The sequence below is a fragment of the Drosophila hydei genome, unplaced genomic scaffold (genome assembly GCF_003285905.1).
Source record: "Drosophila hydei strain 15085-1641.00,03,60 unplaced genomic scaffold, DhydRS2 tig00000001-arrow-pilon, whole genome shotgun sequence".
NCBI lineage: Eukaryota > Metazoa > Arthropoda > Insecta > Diptera > Drosophilidae > Drosophila > Drosophila hydei.
The window spans coordinates 546,660-563,614 of record NW_022045643.1 but is presented as its reverse complement, the minus strand read 5'-3'; the positions used below and the strand labels follow the sequence as shown (position 1 = coordinate 563,614).

Sequence of the window (16,955 nt, the reverse complement as noted above, 5' to 3'; positions counted from 1 at the left end):
CAGCTTTAGTGTGCGACATTTGTGATTTTATAGTTTTAGTTAAATATTTGATTTGGATTTCTTAAATTTGCGTTTGGCAGGCTAACTCAACTGAGAGCTCGACTCGCAACTACTTTAAATGCAGTTAACAGCGCTGGCTCAGCGCGACGTGCACATGACTTTGAGGCGACTTTCAGCAAAAAATAAAATGCGCTGCACAGCTGACAGACGGGACGATTTCTCGTGCTGTGTTTGTGGCAGGATACGTGTGCTGTGGCAACAATGCATTAATCTTGTCTACGCCTGCGTCTTGCCAGCAGACACTTGCTACCATTTCTTGTCGATTGTTGTTGCCTGCCTAATGAGCTGTGCTTGGCCAGCGCCAAGCATTAAAAATTATGAATGGAGCGCATCGAAAAAAGCAGAAACTATATATAAATGCATTTAAAATGCAATAATAAAAATGATAATGGCATTATAATACTACACATAGTGGCTGACAGAGAGAGAAAGAGAGAGAGACTGAGCTGGCCATGTTGCGTAACAATGGCCAAGCAGGAGGCAGCGGAGCGCATTTTATGCCCATTCGACGGCCCAGAAATGCCAGAAAGTATGCTCCATTACTTGCAGCTCGTTAATTTTTATAGTTTTTGTCTCTGCTGGTGACTCAACTTAACATAAATTCTCGTTGTTTTGCTGTCGCCACCTACGTTCTATTAGCGGGCAATGCTCGACACTTGCGAAGGGTTCTATTGATTTCGCCTAAATTAACACTCAGACTGCGGGGGCAGAGAGAGAGAGGGAGAGAGAGTGGACGAGATAGCACGCGATTTAGCACATATGAAAAACGTAGCAGCAAAATATTTTGCTCCCTAGCTTCGTGGTTGCCGCCTGCAGTTGTCCCGCTGTTATTTTTATGACTCTTCATATTATTTTAGCTTTCTGGCTTACGCTTTGGGTCTTTAATGTGGCAGAATTCTTTTTGGCTCGCCCGCTGGCCAAAACATGTCTTTGCTTTTTAGTTCACTCCCTCGCCCAGCAGTTCGTCTTGCGCGCTATTAAGCTATCAAGATTTGTAAAGTATATGAGCCAAGCAAACGCCAGAGCTTTGCATTGTGCTCGCTTGCTCAAGTGTGCAGGCAGCGAGTGCAAAAACATTCGCATAAAACGCTATCTATCTCTTTTACACGTCAAGGACGACAGTCGCGGGAGCAGCGTGCGGCGTATATATGTGGCAGATATGGCTAGATGGCGTGTTGGCAACTCACAACAGCAACAACTGTGTGCTGCAGACTTTTCGACGATATCTGTGGCTAACCAGAGTTTACGACGTTTCACTTTATATATATATATATATATATTTCATAGTATATATTGTTGAAGATTACGAACTGCTTTAAGTTCTGCAGTAAGTCAAATGTTGACTGAACAGACTAGGAGTAACGACAACTCTTCAGGCAATACTATCTGAATAATTCCTCAATCTCTCCCCTCACCTTTCTCTCGCACATCATTTGCAATGCTGCGCAATATCAATTTTGTATAATTGCAGCTGCTGCTGCTGCTGCTGCTGCTGCTGCTGCAAATGTCTGTGCATTACATTTGAAGTATAGTTTGGAGAGCTGTGCCAAATGGAGCGCACACACTTTGTTGCAGCCACAACAAAATGCCTGGCACATTCATGTGGCAACTATTACCATAACATTTATGATTATTAACCTACAATGCAAGGCACTCTAAATGCAATTAAGATTACAATCTTTTATGGCTCAGCTGTTTGCTTGTAAAAATACAGCAACAACACCAAAAGAACAAAAAAAAAACAACCATGAAAAGGATCCACAACAGCTGAATGGCAACCCTGGCACGACAAACAATTAAAACATTGCGCCGCTTGCAATAAAATGCTGTTTCAGATGCTTATCACATGCTCCTCTGCCCTCGGCCCTGGCTGACCCCCATGGCTTCGCCAGCGGGTTATATTGCATAAGAAATAATTACTTTTTATATTACACATACGCCCCACTAGCCGTCGCTCGGTTGACACTATTGATTACTGCCCCCAACTGTACCCCAGCCACGCCCACTGACCCCCTGCCCACACCTTGCGTGTCGTTTATCGTAAGCTGTCTTCCAGCCAGAGCCCCGGCACCGGCCGTAATGAAGACACAGCAAACAAACAAAGGCCGCGGCCAAAGCGTCAGACAATTGCCGGCTTGATAAGATCAGCAAAGTGTTTTTTGTGTTTGTCCAGCGGGTCAGGTGGCAGACCAAACAGCCGAGAACTAAATCAAGGCTAGACCCGCGCGCGACGCTATTCAATAAAGGCGGCCACAAATGAAAGCGACCGACTAATGCTCTGCTCTTCGAGCAGCTGTTCAGACTTATTTCATATACGCATTTGATATGCCTCTGCCTAGCTCTATAATCTGCGCTTAGCAGCAGCTGCAGGGTATTTGCGCTTTGGCTTTATTTTTGCAAAAAGCAAACATCAAAGAGCGTCAGCCATCAATGTCAACAGCTTGACTTGAATTTTATGCAAATGCTTCAAGTGTCACGGACTAAAATGGCAATTGAAACGCTAATGATGACATTTGGCAGGCCTAAACAGGCGGCCAGCCCCCAGCCCGACGAAAAAAAAAGAAAGAAAACAATAACAAACTAAAAGCAACACACACACACACACACACACACACACACACACACACACGCACACACACACACAGTGAGCAGCTGTGTGCTTTTCCGTTTCCGGCGCGGCCAAGAAAACATTACAAATCGTTTTTGGCTGGCACTTGGCGCTGCTTGGCTGTGCCTCCGTCTAGGCCTCTGGCATTTTTACGAGGCATTCAGCCAATTGACAGGCTTCGCTCGCTCGTAAAAAAAATCAAGCAACAACGTAAGAAAAATGATGCGCAGACAAACTACGCCAGTCAAATGGAACGAAACGAAGCAACGAAACAAAAAATCTTGCCTAAAAGTGTGCTTAAATATTTAAGATGCGACGTTGCCAGACTCCAAGTTGTTTTCTTTTCGAAAACATTAAAACGCATTTAGCAGCCTGTTCTCTGCTATGTACACATACCGTTAGAAGAAGAAGAACTGTGCTGCCTACATTTATTCTTTTTCTTTGGGCATATAAATACTTATTATCGTTTATTTGAACTTGTGAGTGTCGGCGGCTGCTGCTGCTGTCGCTGCTTTTTCTTTTCTGATTTAGTTTTATTTCGGGCAAAAGTATTTCCTCAACATTTTTGCTTTTCCGCTGTGCGTGAAAATCGATTTTTTCTTGTCAAAAAAAAAGTAAAGAAAAGGTCAAAAACAATAAAAGCCTAAATACACATACGCGCCTTTGAACTGGCTTTGATAAAAGCAGCAGCAGCAGCTCAAAAGGAAAGGAATATATACAGATTGTTGGGGGAGCATTGTGGGGTTGGGGGTACGTGTAAGCCTCCAATCAATGGCTATACGTCGCTTTTGGTACGTGTGAATTTAAGCTGATTAAAGAATTTGCGCTGGCTGCGGCCGGCCGAGCTGTGGGGTCGGGCACAGAAATCGGTAAGAAAGCTGGCAAAGCAAGAAGACAGAAATTGATGTCTGCTTTTAGGCGCTGCCTTTCGGCTCTTTGGGCTTTATTGATGCCCTTTGTCTGTGTGCGGCTTTGTTATTGGGCTTAGTGGTGAATTTTTTAATTTGCGCCGTCTGCTTTTGGGCCCGCCCGAGCTGCTGTCGCAGCCAATCATCAAGCACATATCTTCCTTGTATATTGGAGCACAATATAAATTCAATTGAATTTGTCGCCTTTCACTTTTATTGCGCCCATCAACATATAGCTGCCTTGCACGCTAATAAGCCAACTCTAACAGAGGCCATATAAAAAGTAACCGAGCTGGGCAGGTAGTGTCGCAGGCTCGATAATGAAATTGGCCAGCATAGCATAGCAATAGGCAGCACAAATTGAGGCGCCAATACAATTCAAATGCGTAATCATGCGAACTGCCAACAGCAGCAGCAGCAGCAGCAGAGGCATTGGCAGCAGCCCTTAACAGATATTCGCTGATGTGGGTAGGGGATGGAGGCGGAAAAATAAAGAGAGAGAACTGTGCACAAATGAGAAAAGTTTTTGCAGCCAACGCTGCGTATTATTATTATTAGTTTTTCGCCTCTCACACTGCCCGAGAAAAGTTTTGTGCCTTGCGCTTATTAGGAGCGTCGCTGCTGCTGCCGCTGCTGCTGCTGCTGCTGCTGCTGCTTGTAAGGGTTAGTTTCTCGCTGTCTATTCGAGCTGTTTCATAGTTCATTGCTTTTCAATTTGATGAGGCGTTGTCTATAATAATCAGGCTGCCTGCGCAGGCAGAAAATGAGCCGCTCAAAGTTTTTTTTTTGTTTTGCTATCGATAAGAAAAGCGAACCGTAAGGCGCATTTTCACATATGCTTTCCAACTGACTGACTGATGGATGGACTGACAGCGCAATTGTGTTCGCTCTCTCTCTCTCTCTCTGTCTTACTCTATCTGCTTTTGTTAATTTACTTTGTAATTTATCAACGTTGTTTGTTTCGGTGTGTGCGCATATTTTTATAGAGTTGATTTTTAATCTTTTGCAATCATTTTTGGGCACAGCGCGGCGGAGGAAATGAATATTTATAAGTATGATGAATGAGGCGAGACGGTAGGCAGCCAGCAGTCAGCTGATTTACTGATGTATGACACACGAAACACACAGACACATACACAGTGGCAGCTCAGGATAAAGGTAAGGAAATTAATGCGCATTTAGAAACATAAATCTGTGTTGCGCTCGAGGAAATGGCACGGATTTCACAATTTATTTATAAGAGAGAGAGGGGGGGGGGGGGGGGGGGGAGCGAGTGAGACACAGACTAAGTCAGCTCTTGTCCACACACACAGACATTGCTTGAGGTACGCTGCGTATGAGTAATATTAATTTGACTTTAAGTCGCTCGCTCGCTCGCCCGTTCGCTCGGCTCAATTTGCTCGAGCTGTGTGTATGTGTGTGTGCAGTTTTAAAATACGCAACGCAACGTAATGTCAACGTATGCAATTTACGTGACATCATTACGTGTTAGACAAGTACAAATTACGCGTAAAAGCGAGAGACGAAGACGAAGCTGGCGACAATATGAGTTTGATAATGATGAAACATGAATGTGTGTCTCTGTCTGTGTGTGTGTGTGAAAGAGAATATCAAGATAAATAACTAAACGTGTGCATTTGTGTATGTGTGTGGAATGAAATGAAAGCCATCAGACTTTAGATATGGCACACAGAGAAGAAATTGCGTATTCGACACAGACAAAAGGCGACAAAGGACAATGTGCAACAATTTCGTATCGTTTGAGTGGCAAGAGAGGAACCTGGTCAGCATTTGTTGGGCATTTGATGAAATTCCAGCTCGTTTTCAGCTTGATTTAATTTTTAAATAAATAAATCGAGAAAGTGAAGGAAAAAGTGTGTTGTGGCTGCGAATGCAAATGTCAGCGGCAAAGTTGCAGTTGACTTCTGAGCTGAGCCTTCTCAACCAAGCAATTAAACTTGTCCTTGTGTAATTGCATTTGGCCTAGGCTTTTTGGCCCGAACAAAAGCCAAAGTCAAAAGCTGGCTGCTGTTGAGTTGCCAAGTGCGCTGCTGATAGCGGCCACAAAGTTGAGCGCTTTAATTTCTTCGAAATTTGTTGGCCAAAAAGTAGCGCCAGCAAGCGGCAGTAGACAAAGCAACAAACAAAAATGTCGACTTGATTGCGTTGCTGATGGGCCGACGGGTCTGTGGCAGTGGCAATGGCAATGGCAGTCGACCCAACGACAACGAATCGCAGCAGCCAGAGCCACACAATTGTGCGGACAGATTGCCGACGAGTTGCGACTGCTGCAGCTTGAAGTTTGAATCCCCAGCGGATTAGAAAAGTTTAAATTGTTGCCGCCAAGCGCTCGCTGAGCTCAACACACAGAGCACGGAGCACGGAGCACCGAGCACAGTGAGCCGAGCATTGAGCGCTGAGCTCTGAGCGCTGAAAAGCTAAAGTAAAATCGAAGCAACTGGCAAATGAACGTCGAATGAATGAAGGGAGCAACGTAACGATTAGTGCTTTCATGTCCTTTGGCAAAGTTTAAAGGTCACTCGTTTGTATGGCTGCTGGCATCCTGCGTCTCTCTTAGCTCTGTCTTTGCCTTTGCTCGACTCGCCTTCTGCTGATTTGACACATCAACTTTGTCAAGTTTTTGCCACAGCGACCGTCGCCCATCGCCCGTCGACTCTTATGAGCTATGGCTCTGCATTTCCTTTTTCCTCTCTTTCTCTTGCCCTTTGTGTGTGTGTGTGTGTGTGTGTGTGTAGAAGCAATTTGTGCAATGGACATTTTTGGGCGCTGCGTTGCTTTGATAAGCGTTGCCAGCTTGAAAATGTCTTAAAAGATTGCGCGCAGTGCACTGACTTTTTGCGGCTGCCACCTGCCTCTGGGGCAGCTCAGTTTCCAAAGCAGACTCTTCTGCAACAACAAACGTAAGTTGTCGCTTACGTAATTGTCAACGTAACGTCTGCATAGCTAGAAATCGAGTTGCAGTAACGTAATGCAGCAGGAGACTATCTAATGTAAAGCTTACGTTGTTTTTTACGTAACGTAAGAAAGTAAATTATTATAAAATGATAACACAAATATGCTGCCTTACGTTACTGTTTACGTAACGTAAGACAGTTGGTTATATTACGATTTACGCCTACTTTACGTGGTTTAGCATTCATAATGCAACGTAAGCGGCTGTTACCTTAGCTTGCTCTTGTCTTAAATAAATCCCATCGAATTGAACAAGTATTTTTTCTTCTTCTGCTCTTAAGTAGAGTTCTCTGTTTATAACAGTAAATTGACATTCTTTTAAAAAAGCATTTTGCTGGCTCATGCATAATGAGCTTGTCAATAAGTTTATCAATGCAAGAACTACTCGAGAAATGACCCAAAAAGAAAAAATCAAGTGCTGTGTAAATTATGCAAATCTTTGCCCATTTTTTTCCCTTCGCTCTGTATATCAAAAGGTTGCGTGGGGTTGGGGACCTTGGGGAGTGAGGGGTGCGGAGTTGGCTGGGCGGCGGCTGTCAGAAACAAGCGTGAAACATGACAACAGCGGGGCAGCCCAGTAAAAACAATATGGCGCCCTGACCAGAGTCAGAGCGGAGCTCCCTTGTCCGGCAGCCATTGCCTGCCTTTGACAGTTCTACGTTGTTTTGCTATAACTTTTTTCGCTTCGTACTCCTCGAACCCCAGCCGATTTCTAAAGCAGTGCCGTATATTCTCTTAGAGGTGGTATTTTTATTATTTTTATTTTTTTTTTTTTTGCTAAATGTCAAATTTTTGCAGACAGTTTTGACAGTTTATCGAAGCGCAAACGTAATTTCAGCTGACGTGTGTTGTAGGTGTTGAAAATAAGAAAGAAAGGACGAGATTCCAGTTTTGGGTTCGTGCCACACACACACACAGCGGTAGTGGCTAGGTGTGAATAAAAAGTTTCGTTGACGCTGCACTTTGGCCAAGGTAAGAAACTTAACTTACATAAGGAGACGGGTCAAGTTTTGGGTAGCTCTAAATGTGTTTGGCAGTAAAGTAATTATATTTCTGTGGCACCTATGGCGACTTGATTGCTGAGCGGCAAATTGAATTGCCAAATGGCAAAATAAAATTATGTATATATATATGTGAGTATGTATGTATGTATAATATAACTTTGGATTTGATTACTTACCGCTGCGACTTTCATTTTCAGCTGGCTTCAGCTGTAAAGCACGGTTCATCTGCAATAGACAGAGCAAAAAGAGAAAAGAAAGAAATTTGATGAGAACTTTTCGCTAACGAGTTGCTCTTCAAAAGCAATCGACATTGACATACGCTTATAATTATATTCGCTCAGTTTAAAAACAAGTCCAAATTGAATTTGGCTATTTCGATGATGCGGCTCTCTTCATAAACACCTACAAAGAGCAGCATTTCAAGCATTTAAATGCCACTCAATATGCAAGCCCATCTTTAGCTCCCTCTCTCTCAGTGCCTCTCTCTGCCCCGTGGTAGTCTCTGCACATTTGCGCTCATTGCCTTTTACCCACGACTGGGCAGCCACATCCTGTGCCGCTTCATGCATCATTAAAGCTTAAATCTCACCCATGCGACCCATGTCGACTGGCGGGCAACACTTAACGCCCATCCACATTCAGAGCCATATCCTCCGACCCGTTAGCAACCCCAAAGGTTGCCTGTGACTCTGGCTACGTGTTGTGGTCACCTTTTGGGTTTACGGCAAATGAGTTATACGGCAGCTATACGAAAAATGCCATTAAAAGACGTCGAAATGAAATGCATTAAAATAAAACTTAATTGAAGGCTTTATGCCAAGCAAAACCGAGCAAATCAATAAACCCGGACCGAAATTCGCATTTGATGATTGCTTTTTATATGAAACCAGGTGTCATTTTGTTCACTCGGCCTTAGATTGGCTCATCAGAGCTGCCGCTGGCACTGGCCGTGTTCGTGTCATTAGTGCTCGTCGAGGGACGACAGCTTGGCCAGGTCGGCCCGGCTCGCCTGTTCGCCAGTTTGCCTGTCGCATGCATATTTTATAATCAGCCATTAGTTTGCGGCAATTGAAAATGATTGAAGCTTTTAACTGCAAAATTCAATTGCTTTATAGAGCCAGCCAGCACAAGCCTCGCTTTGCCCCGCCTCAACTCCCTTCGACGTCATGTCGTAAAATATTTAATGCCTCGGTTGGCGCATAGAGCTGTGCCAGAATTGCTATTGCTTGTTACCCAAATTTTCGGGGCCGTTGGGCGGCGGCGTAGTAACTCTTTTTTAGTTGTAGTTGGTAGTTGGTAGTACGGCAGCCGTAACACACGATCCATTAGGCGGGCAAGTAATTAAAATTGCGATTTATGCATGCGCATGAACAAGACCCCAATTTGGGCGCCCGCTTGTTTGTAATTCAATTATGTTAATGATTGGACAACATTTACCGTATTTACATTAATGCATAATGAATGAACGCAAAGGTTCGCTCGACTCTGGCTCAGTTCCTCTGGACGCGCTCTACTCTCGAACCTAAATGCATCATCGGCGGGCTGCAATTTTTTTTTTGTTTTTTTTGTTGCTTTTGATTGTAAAACTCGAGCTGTTGCTAAACAGTCAATGAGTGGGCGGCTGCTGATGGCAATTAAGTGCATTTCTCTGTCTGACCAAAGGCATGCCAGCCACGCCTCGTTGCCCACAGGCGCGCCACAATTGGCGTCGAGCATAAATTCGCTTTTGCCTTTTACTCAAAGCTCAGCTGGATAAATTAAGTGGTCGATGAACTGAAGCCTTGTTGATTTTGTATACAGCGACGCGCCAATGCCACCATGTTGTTGACAGTGACAGCATGCAGGACGATTGTTGTTGTTGCTGTTGCTGTTGCTGTTGCTGTTACTAGGAGTGAGTCTGGCGATGACGCCGCAAAATTTAAACCAATGTTTAACCAAAAATGTTCATTTAGTCGCACGTTCGTTGGCTACGTTTCTGTGGTCTGGCAGCAGGGGATTTTCTGGCTGGGGGCCGGCGTCAGTGTGGCTGGTAAATGATTGATGTGGCCGGGGTAATAAATTGGAAAACGTTTTCCAGCTCAAGCAAGCCACACAGCGGCAGCAGCAGCAGCAGCAGCATCTTGGCTCAGCTCTGGGCTGCATTGCACTGCAAGTTGCCTGCTGTCTGCTGTTGCTTTTGAATGCTTTATCAACGTCGACACCCGCAGCTGCTGCTGCTGCTATACACACACAGCATGCAAAAACAACACAGAAATGCTCACATATTGAACCAGCCACACACACACACACATGAGTCGTTTGAGGTCCGAAGAGTCTGTGGCATAATTGTCTGGCTTCTGTGTGCAGTTTTTCATGCTGCATTTTTGATTGCAATCGTTGGTTAATGAACTCAATACACACTCGCTTCTCCTCGCTCACTGCCCCCGTCTCTATTTGACCTCAATTTGGTGTGGTTCTATGAACTGTAACAGTTTGCTTTAAGGTATATCAGTTAACTAACTTGAAGTTGTTTATCTGCGCGCTAGCTTTAAGTCAACTCCGACTCATCAACTGAACTGAAATGCTTGCTTCATCTGCGGCTGCTTGTTCGGCTTTTGGGCTGCAGGCTTTGCACAAAGGCCCTGCTAATTATGGGTAGCAAAAAGGTTTCCCTCTTTGTCTGTGTCTGTGTCTGTGTGTGTGTGTGTGTGGAGCGTAATTAGCGCACATAATTTGAAATTTAAATGTGGCCAAAAATGCGTTGCCAACCCACATCTTTGGGGAAGCCTTTGAGAGTCAAAATGTTCATTAAATTTTTTGCTGGCGCGCCAAAATAAAAAAAAAACAACAACGGGAGAACGAAATAAAGCAACAATAATTTCTTCTCTTCTTCTTCTTTTTTTTTGCCTCAGCACACAATTAGCCTTATGACAAAGTGTTGAGCCGTTGACAAAGAGCAATCGCTGAGCTGCTGGGGCCGTGTTGTCGGCGCCAGTGGGAACGTAAAACCGCAAATTTTAGCGCCTCGACCAGTCGTGCATGATACGGCGGACTAGTCCAGGCGTCGCCGCCTACGCGTATGCAATGCCAAAAAGTGCCAACTGCCAAGTGGCAAGTGGCAAGTGCCAAAGTGCCAACGCAACAACTACTAGGCGACTGTCTATGTTTGTGCTTGTGCTTGTGTGAGAGTGCATGAACCCCACATAAACTGCGTTAGTTTATGATGCCCCAGCGCCAAAGTAGGAGTAGCCAGTCAAGCCATAAGTGCCTACATCTGCATCCCTTGCTGCAATTAGAATGCGGCGCCGTCTATTGAACTAGCCAAGTCACAACTGCCCAGCCTCTCTCCCTGCCTCCCGCTCTCTCTCTCAGTTTCTGTCTCTGGTCAGTTGCGCTTTGTTGTTTTTATGCATTCGCCAACTCAACTACATAAAATGGAACAACGAAAATGCAATTAAAACTACGTTTTATGGCTTTGTTATGGCAGCAGCAGCAACGTCTAACGGAAAGAGAGAGCGAGTGAATCCGCCACATGAAAAGCGATTTTTATTATGCTTTCGACAATGATGATGATGATGCTGTTGGCAATGATCATTATCGCTTGCAGCTTGGAAAATGGTTTCGAATTGAGTGCGCTGCAAGTTTCTGTTGATAGAATAGTAATACTCCTCTAAGCAATGTTTGCTTATTGAAAACGCAGCTTGGCTTCAGTTTATATATATATATTGTATATATAGTATATGGTTTTACTTCTTTCTGAAATTTATCAAAAATCGTCAAAGTTTTACGCAAAAGTTTTATGTGTGCAGCTGCTGATAGAGAGTTGAGAGTTGAGAGTTGGAATTTTGTCACTGGCAGCGGGCAGGGGGCAGCTGGCGAAGCTGGCGTGGGGGCTGGCAGCTAAAAGCAAAGACAATGTTGCGCCTCGAGCGTGCAACAGCAAAACAAACTAACGAGCTAGCAAGCAAAACAATAGCTTCAGCCCCGCAATCCATCTCACCTACACTTATAGCACGCTTTACAGCTGCCTCTGTCTGTGTGTCTTCTCGTAACAACCTGCCATAACTGTAGCTTAATCAAAAGTTTTTTGCACTGCGCTAGCTGTAGGGCAACGGCGACTATCAACCGCAACTAACACACACACACACACGCACACACACCCATACACACTATATCATACACATCCACATCCTTGGCATCCTTTTGATACTAATCAGTGGTGCTTCTCATGCGAGGCTGCTTTTTATGTTCATTCTCACCCATGTTGCACACGTTTGTTGTGGCTGCATGCTCTCTCGCTCTCCATCTCTCTTCCTCTGTCTTTCTCCTTGTTTTTTCTCTATATCTCTGATATATGATATATAGCAGCTGTATATAATGGTCGCTATGCTCGTGTTTGCAATTAGCAAGTGGCAATTAAAGTTGGTCTGGCTGACCAAAGATACATTGAGCCATTGGCATTGAGCGCGGCATAACTGCAATCTTTATTAATGCCATATTGTACCAGCAGACAATTGCTTGACCATTACATACAGCGCCAGACAATAGAAGTCGCCAATAGATACGTTTTATATGAACAAAAATATTTTGTTTGATTTTTAAATTTGATTTTTAGTGTGAAAAATGAATAAAACATATTTAAGAAAATATCTAAAAAAAAATATATATGTATATCAATATATTAATATATATTAAATGATTTCTGAATATAGACACAATTTTAAATAAATAAATTAATTGTTTATAAAATATAGGTGAAAATCTGTATAGAAAATTATAATTTAAATATATAAATATTCTTTTTTAACCTTAAATATTTTTTTAGCTTGAATTAAGAATCTAAAAAATATTTAGATTAATATATTAATAGTAAAATTATAAAAAATATATTTTACAATTTTTAGCAATTTAATATTTATAAAATATATTTAAAAATATTTATTTATCAGATATATTTATATATTTTTTATTGTTCATACTCTTCACTTATTCAATTTTCCATACAGCGCTCAAAAGTATGCTATAAAATTTTCTGCTGTGCTTGCAGCTTTCCCTCTCTTTGGCGCAAACACGACGTATTTATTGAGGTACACATTTTTAAACATACCTAAATACACACCCTCACACATATAGGCACGCCCATTACGCACGCGAAATCAATATTATTTTATGCCTGTCTCGTTTGACAGCCCACATGAGGCCAAAATCTTGTCACTCTACTAGACACACATACGAATACATTCATGTCAGCTCTATATCTGCTGGCTGGCTTAGCTAATTCGTAGCGCGCTATAAATATATTCATATATATATATATATATATATATATATATATATATATATATATATATATATATATATATATATATATGTTTATCCAAGTTGAGCTAATAAATTAGACAAACTAATGTTTTGTCAGACGCCGTCGTGTCGAATGGCCCCTAATTAATGGCAAACCTTTCAAGGGGCTACACCTTGCTTTTCTGCCTAGGGGAAAGTATTTCGATATGTTTTGTGGCCAGCCGCGTCATTAGCATGCGTTAAAATGCCGTTAAATGTGTAACGGAAACTCGACGCAAGGACACGCCATATAAATTTTCCGTTTTCCTTCGTTTTATTTTTGTTTTTTTTTTAACAGTTTTACATTTTGTCTACTTTGTCGTCGCTACGCATAATAAAAATGTCATAAATATTTTTTTCTGCTGCTGCTGCTGCCTGCTGTGTTAATTTTTTCTAATTGTCTAAAATTTAGATAATTACATGCCATTAATTATTTACATAATAACATTTTTTCGTCATCTTCTTCCATTTTCGCTCCTCTTTTTGGGTTTTTTTTTTGGTACAATTTTGTGGTTGACTTGGCCTGGCCATACGTACGTACGTCTATAGTATATCCAATATATTGCTGCTATATGCGGGGCGTAAAATTAAATTTACATAATTTATGACTTACTCAGCTCAAAATTGTGCCTGTGTGTGTGAGCGAGTGTGTGTGTGTATTTGCGGCATGTGCCGTGTTGCATAATTTTAGGCATTTTTGTTTATTGTGGCGTAAAATTTGAATTATGAATAGGAATACACACACACACAGATACGTAAACTGTTTGCTGCTGTGGATATACGTGTTTTTTTTTTGTATCCGTGTTAGGGTTACATTCAGGGGTTATTAGTAATTTATTTGCATATTTTGAGGAGCGGGCGCTGTGGGCGCAGCAGGCAGGCAGCCAGGCTGATGGACACGCCTGGAGCTGCCGCTGGCATTCAAGCTTGTTGTGTGTGGTGTGTGTCTTTTGTGTCAACTTGGCCGGGCACAAAAGTCAGTCAAGTGTCGTTTTCGGAAGACATAAATTTTGAGCCGGGTGGCCGTGGTGTGAGTGCTTGTAGCAGGACAGGTGTCCTGGATGAAGGCAAGTATAATTGAATAGCGGAAAAGGTTTCACATGGATTTCAAATGGCGTCTGCCCGTGGGCCACAATGGAGCCAAAGCCAACTGAAGCACATGAAATGAGCTTAGATGATTTTATTGCTGAATGGATTCATGTGCTACACAAGTGATATAAAAGGTGGCTTAAGCACATAATACAGATATACAGGCCAAGAAAAGCTTCAATTATAAAATGCAGCTATAAAGCTGAACGAGTGAATATATATCAATACTTTCAAATGAGGCATCCTTTAAGCTCTTCTTAACAGCAAATTTATGAGAGTATCGATTATTTGCCTGATATTATTTAAAGAATATCATTTCGGCCTGTCATGCTGGGCAAACATTTAAAGCATGCGTGGCAGGAGTGTCTCGAGGGCTAAGCATTGATTGGTTGCCTAGTCGAAGCAGCGTTTAAAGCATACCTTCTCAAACTGAAGCCCACTCAAAGCGGCTTACATAATGGCCAATACAACATTTTTGTTGCATACCAACGGGCGCACGCAAGAAATGCTTATAAATTACATAAGCCAAGGGATAGAGGGATGGAGCCAGGGAGCGAGAGATGGCATGCGAGCGGCTGCTGTGCCTGCTCCAACAAAGCACTCAACTGTGAAAATGTCTGTTAAGGCCAACACACACGCACAGTCTCCACTCATGTGTGTCCTATATAGGGCTACCTTGCTGTCAACAGGATGACAGTTCATATAGTATATGGACATATCTATATATATATACAGATAAATATATATATATATATGTATATGTATGTATAGCCCTGCCTTCAACTGTCAATTGAGTTGGCATGTTGGCAGTCTCTTGACTTATGTTCAATATGAAATGCGCATAAGCACACACACACACACACACACGCACACACACACACTCACACACACAGGCAAACATATTGCCTAGTCAGCCCAAGTTGAAGGCGCCTTTCTAATGCCTGGCACGTATTTTAATTGATTTGTGCGCACAGCTGAAGCAGCTCATTACATGACCAAGCCCGGGCTGCAAATTGAAAAGAATAAACATAAAAAAGAGAGAGAGAGAGAGAGAACGAAATCACTTTCAACAACGCTTCACAGGCAATGCAAACAAACAAACAAGCGCGCTGGCCGTAGCCAAAGGATAGTCGTCGTCTATTTGCTCAACGAGTTTGATGTCTGATGATGATGCTCCATTTATTATTAACTTGAAATGATTTTCGGGCTGGCCGCGTGGAGGTGACGACGCAGCGATTGAATGCACGACTGCATCAAATGGCAACTGTGCTCGATCTCTCTTTCTCTCTCCCTCTCCCACTCCCCCACTCTCTCATACTCTGTCTATAGATGTATCTTTGCCGGCGTATCTCTTTCTCTCTGTATGTGTGTAAACACGTGTGAGTTCAATTGGAAAATCGTGTGCTGCATACGCCGCTTGTTGTTGTTTTTGCAAACAGCATCGCGCACATGTACATCTCAGCGCAATTCGTAGCTCTGCGCCAGTGTGTACACACTTTAAGCTACACTCGCGCTGTCTATACACAGCTGCAGAAATTTACGTGCGTTTAATATTTAAATTTAAGCCGCATTGAATTATAATTGAGGCGCTGTGATTGCATCTTCAACTTGTAACCGTTAAGCTTGATCAAGTAGCAGTTAAATTAAGAGGAATTAAAGTGAAATATGAAATGAATATGGCATATGCAAGAGTAAGTCGTTGCTGAGCCGACAGGTCAGATAAGTTTGTACTTCAGGTGATGTGGTCGAAGGCTGCTCGAGTGTCAAGTTTCATGGAACTTTTGAATACTAATAGCTGAGGCAGCTTAATCACTTCATGACAATCTACGTCTAGAAGTTAGCTGAAGATTTTCCCAAGTAGAATTCTGCTGCTCTAACTAAGTAAGAATTTTAATCAAATATTTATGCAAGCTGTCCAGAAGTTTGCATGATCTAATGGCATTTCTAATAACTTCAAGAGCTACTCTAAGTTTCCTATTGAAAATAGTTTTACCCTCGTTTGATCAGCCTACACTTGCAAGCCTGTTCAAGATTCATTCATACTGCTAGACGAGTCTGTAAACTGTTTCCACAGCTTGCATTGCTTATTGGTATTTATTCAAATTACAAGAGTCGTTTTACACGTTTTCTGTATTTTTTTTTTTTAGGACACATGCATAAATTTCGAGTGTGTGCAACCAGGAAGAAGCAAAGAGAGTGTGAGAGAGATCGAGAGAGAAAAAGGGAGTGGGGTTAAAAAATACTTAACTTTAGCTACGGCCGTTTGTCAGCTTTAGCCACTTGACAGTCGCCCCGAGGCTTTGCAGAACTGCCCGACTCCTGCCTCTGGCTGGAGCCTTGCAAATTTATGCACACATCCCGCTCTAACAGCCAGCCGGGCATAAAGTCCTTAGCTCTTTGCCATTTAGCCAACCCCAAGTGCAATCTGCCTTGGTCTCTGTCTCTCTACCCATCTGCCATATATCAAAGTAACGCCAAATGAAAAGCGACAGTCGAGAGTCAAGCATTGCTGCCGTCTGCCTTGCAATTTATAAATTGCAAACAAAAAAAAATACATAAAGGAAATGAAACAAAAGGACAACATTTGCTTATATTTTATGCAATATGCCAACCGCGTTTTATTAAGCAAATTACGAGAGACGAGCAAATCTCGACACGGCGTCCCCTCAAGTCCTACTTATGACCTTGGCAAACAGCCTAACGCGCATTCTCTTAAGCAATTTGGCAAACAGACTCCACTCGAGCCGAGTCGACTCGAGTCGACAGAGACTCGCAGCTCTTAACGCACATTTTCATATATAAATTATTAATTTTGTGTGCCCAACCACACACACAGTGAAGCCGAGTCTCGTGTAGGCAATGGCGAGTAAAATGCATTTTGTGCTCCATTAAATAATAAAAGCAAACGTGGCAGATAGCAGCCGCCAGATAGCGGCCCATATACGACGGCGTATACACAATAAAAATCTTACACGAAGCGCATAAAAATAAAGC

General features: G+C 42.7%; 1 protein-coding gene across 25 annotated transcripts in view; it reads right to left on the bottom strand.

Annotated features, from left to right (window-relative positions):
* Window positions 1-16,955, bottom strand: part of LOC111595052 (CUGBP Elav-like family member 4) — a 304,647-nt gene that overhangs the window by 108,984 nt on the left and 178,708 nt on the right. For 20 of the 25 annotated variants that reach the window (XM_023308581.2, XM_023308586.2, XM_023308600.2 and 17 more), the window contains one exon: window positions 7,730-7,778. In XM_023308581.2, the coding sequence (XP_023164349.1) occupies window positions 7,730-7,778 (49 nt within the window). The remainder of the gene's footprint in view (window positions 1-7,729; window positions 7,779-16,955) is intronic. The other 5 variants (XM_023308588.2, XM_023308609.2, XM_023308596.2 and 2 more) reach the window with 1 other exon arrangement.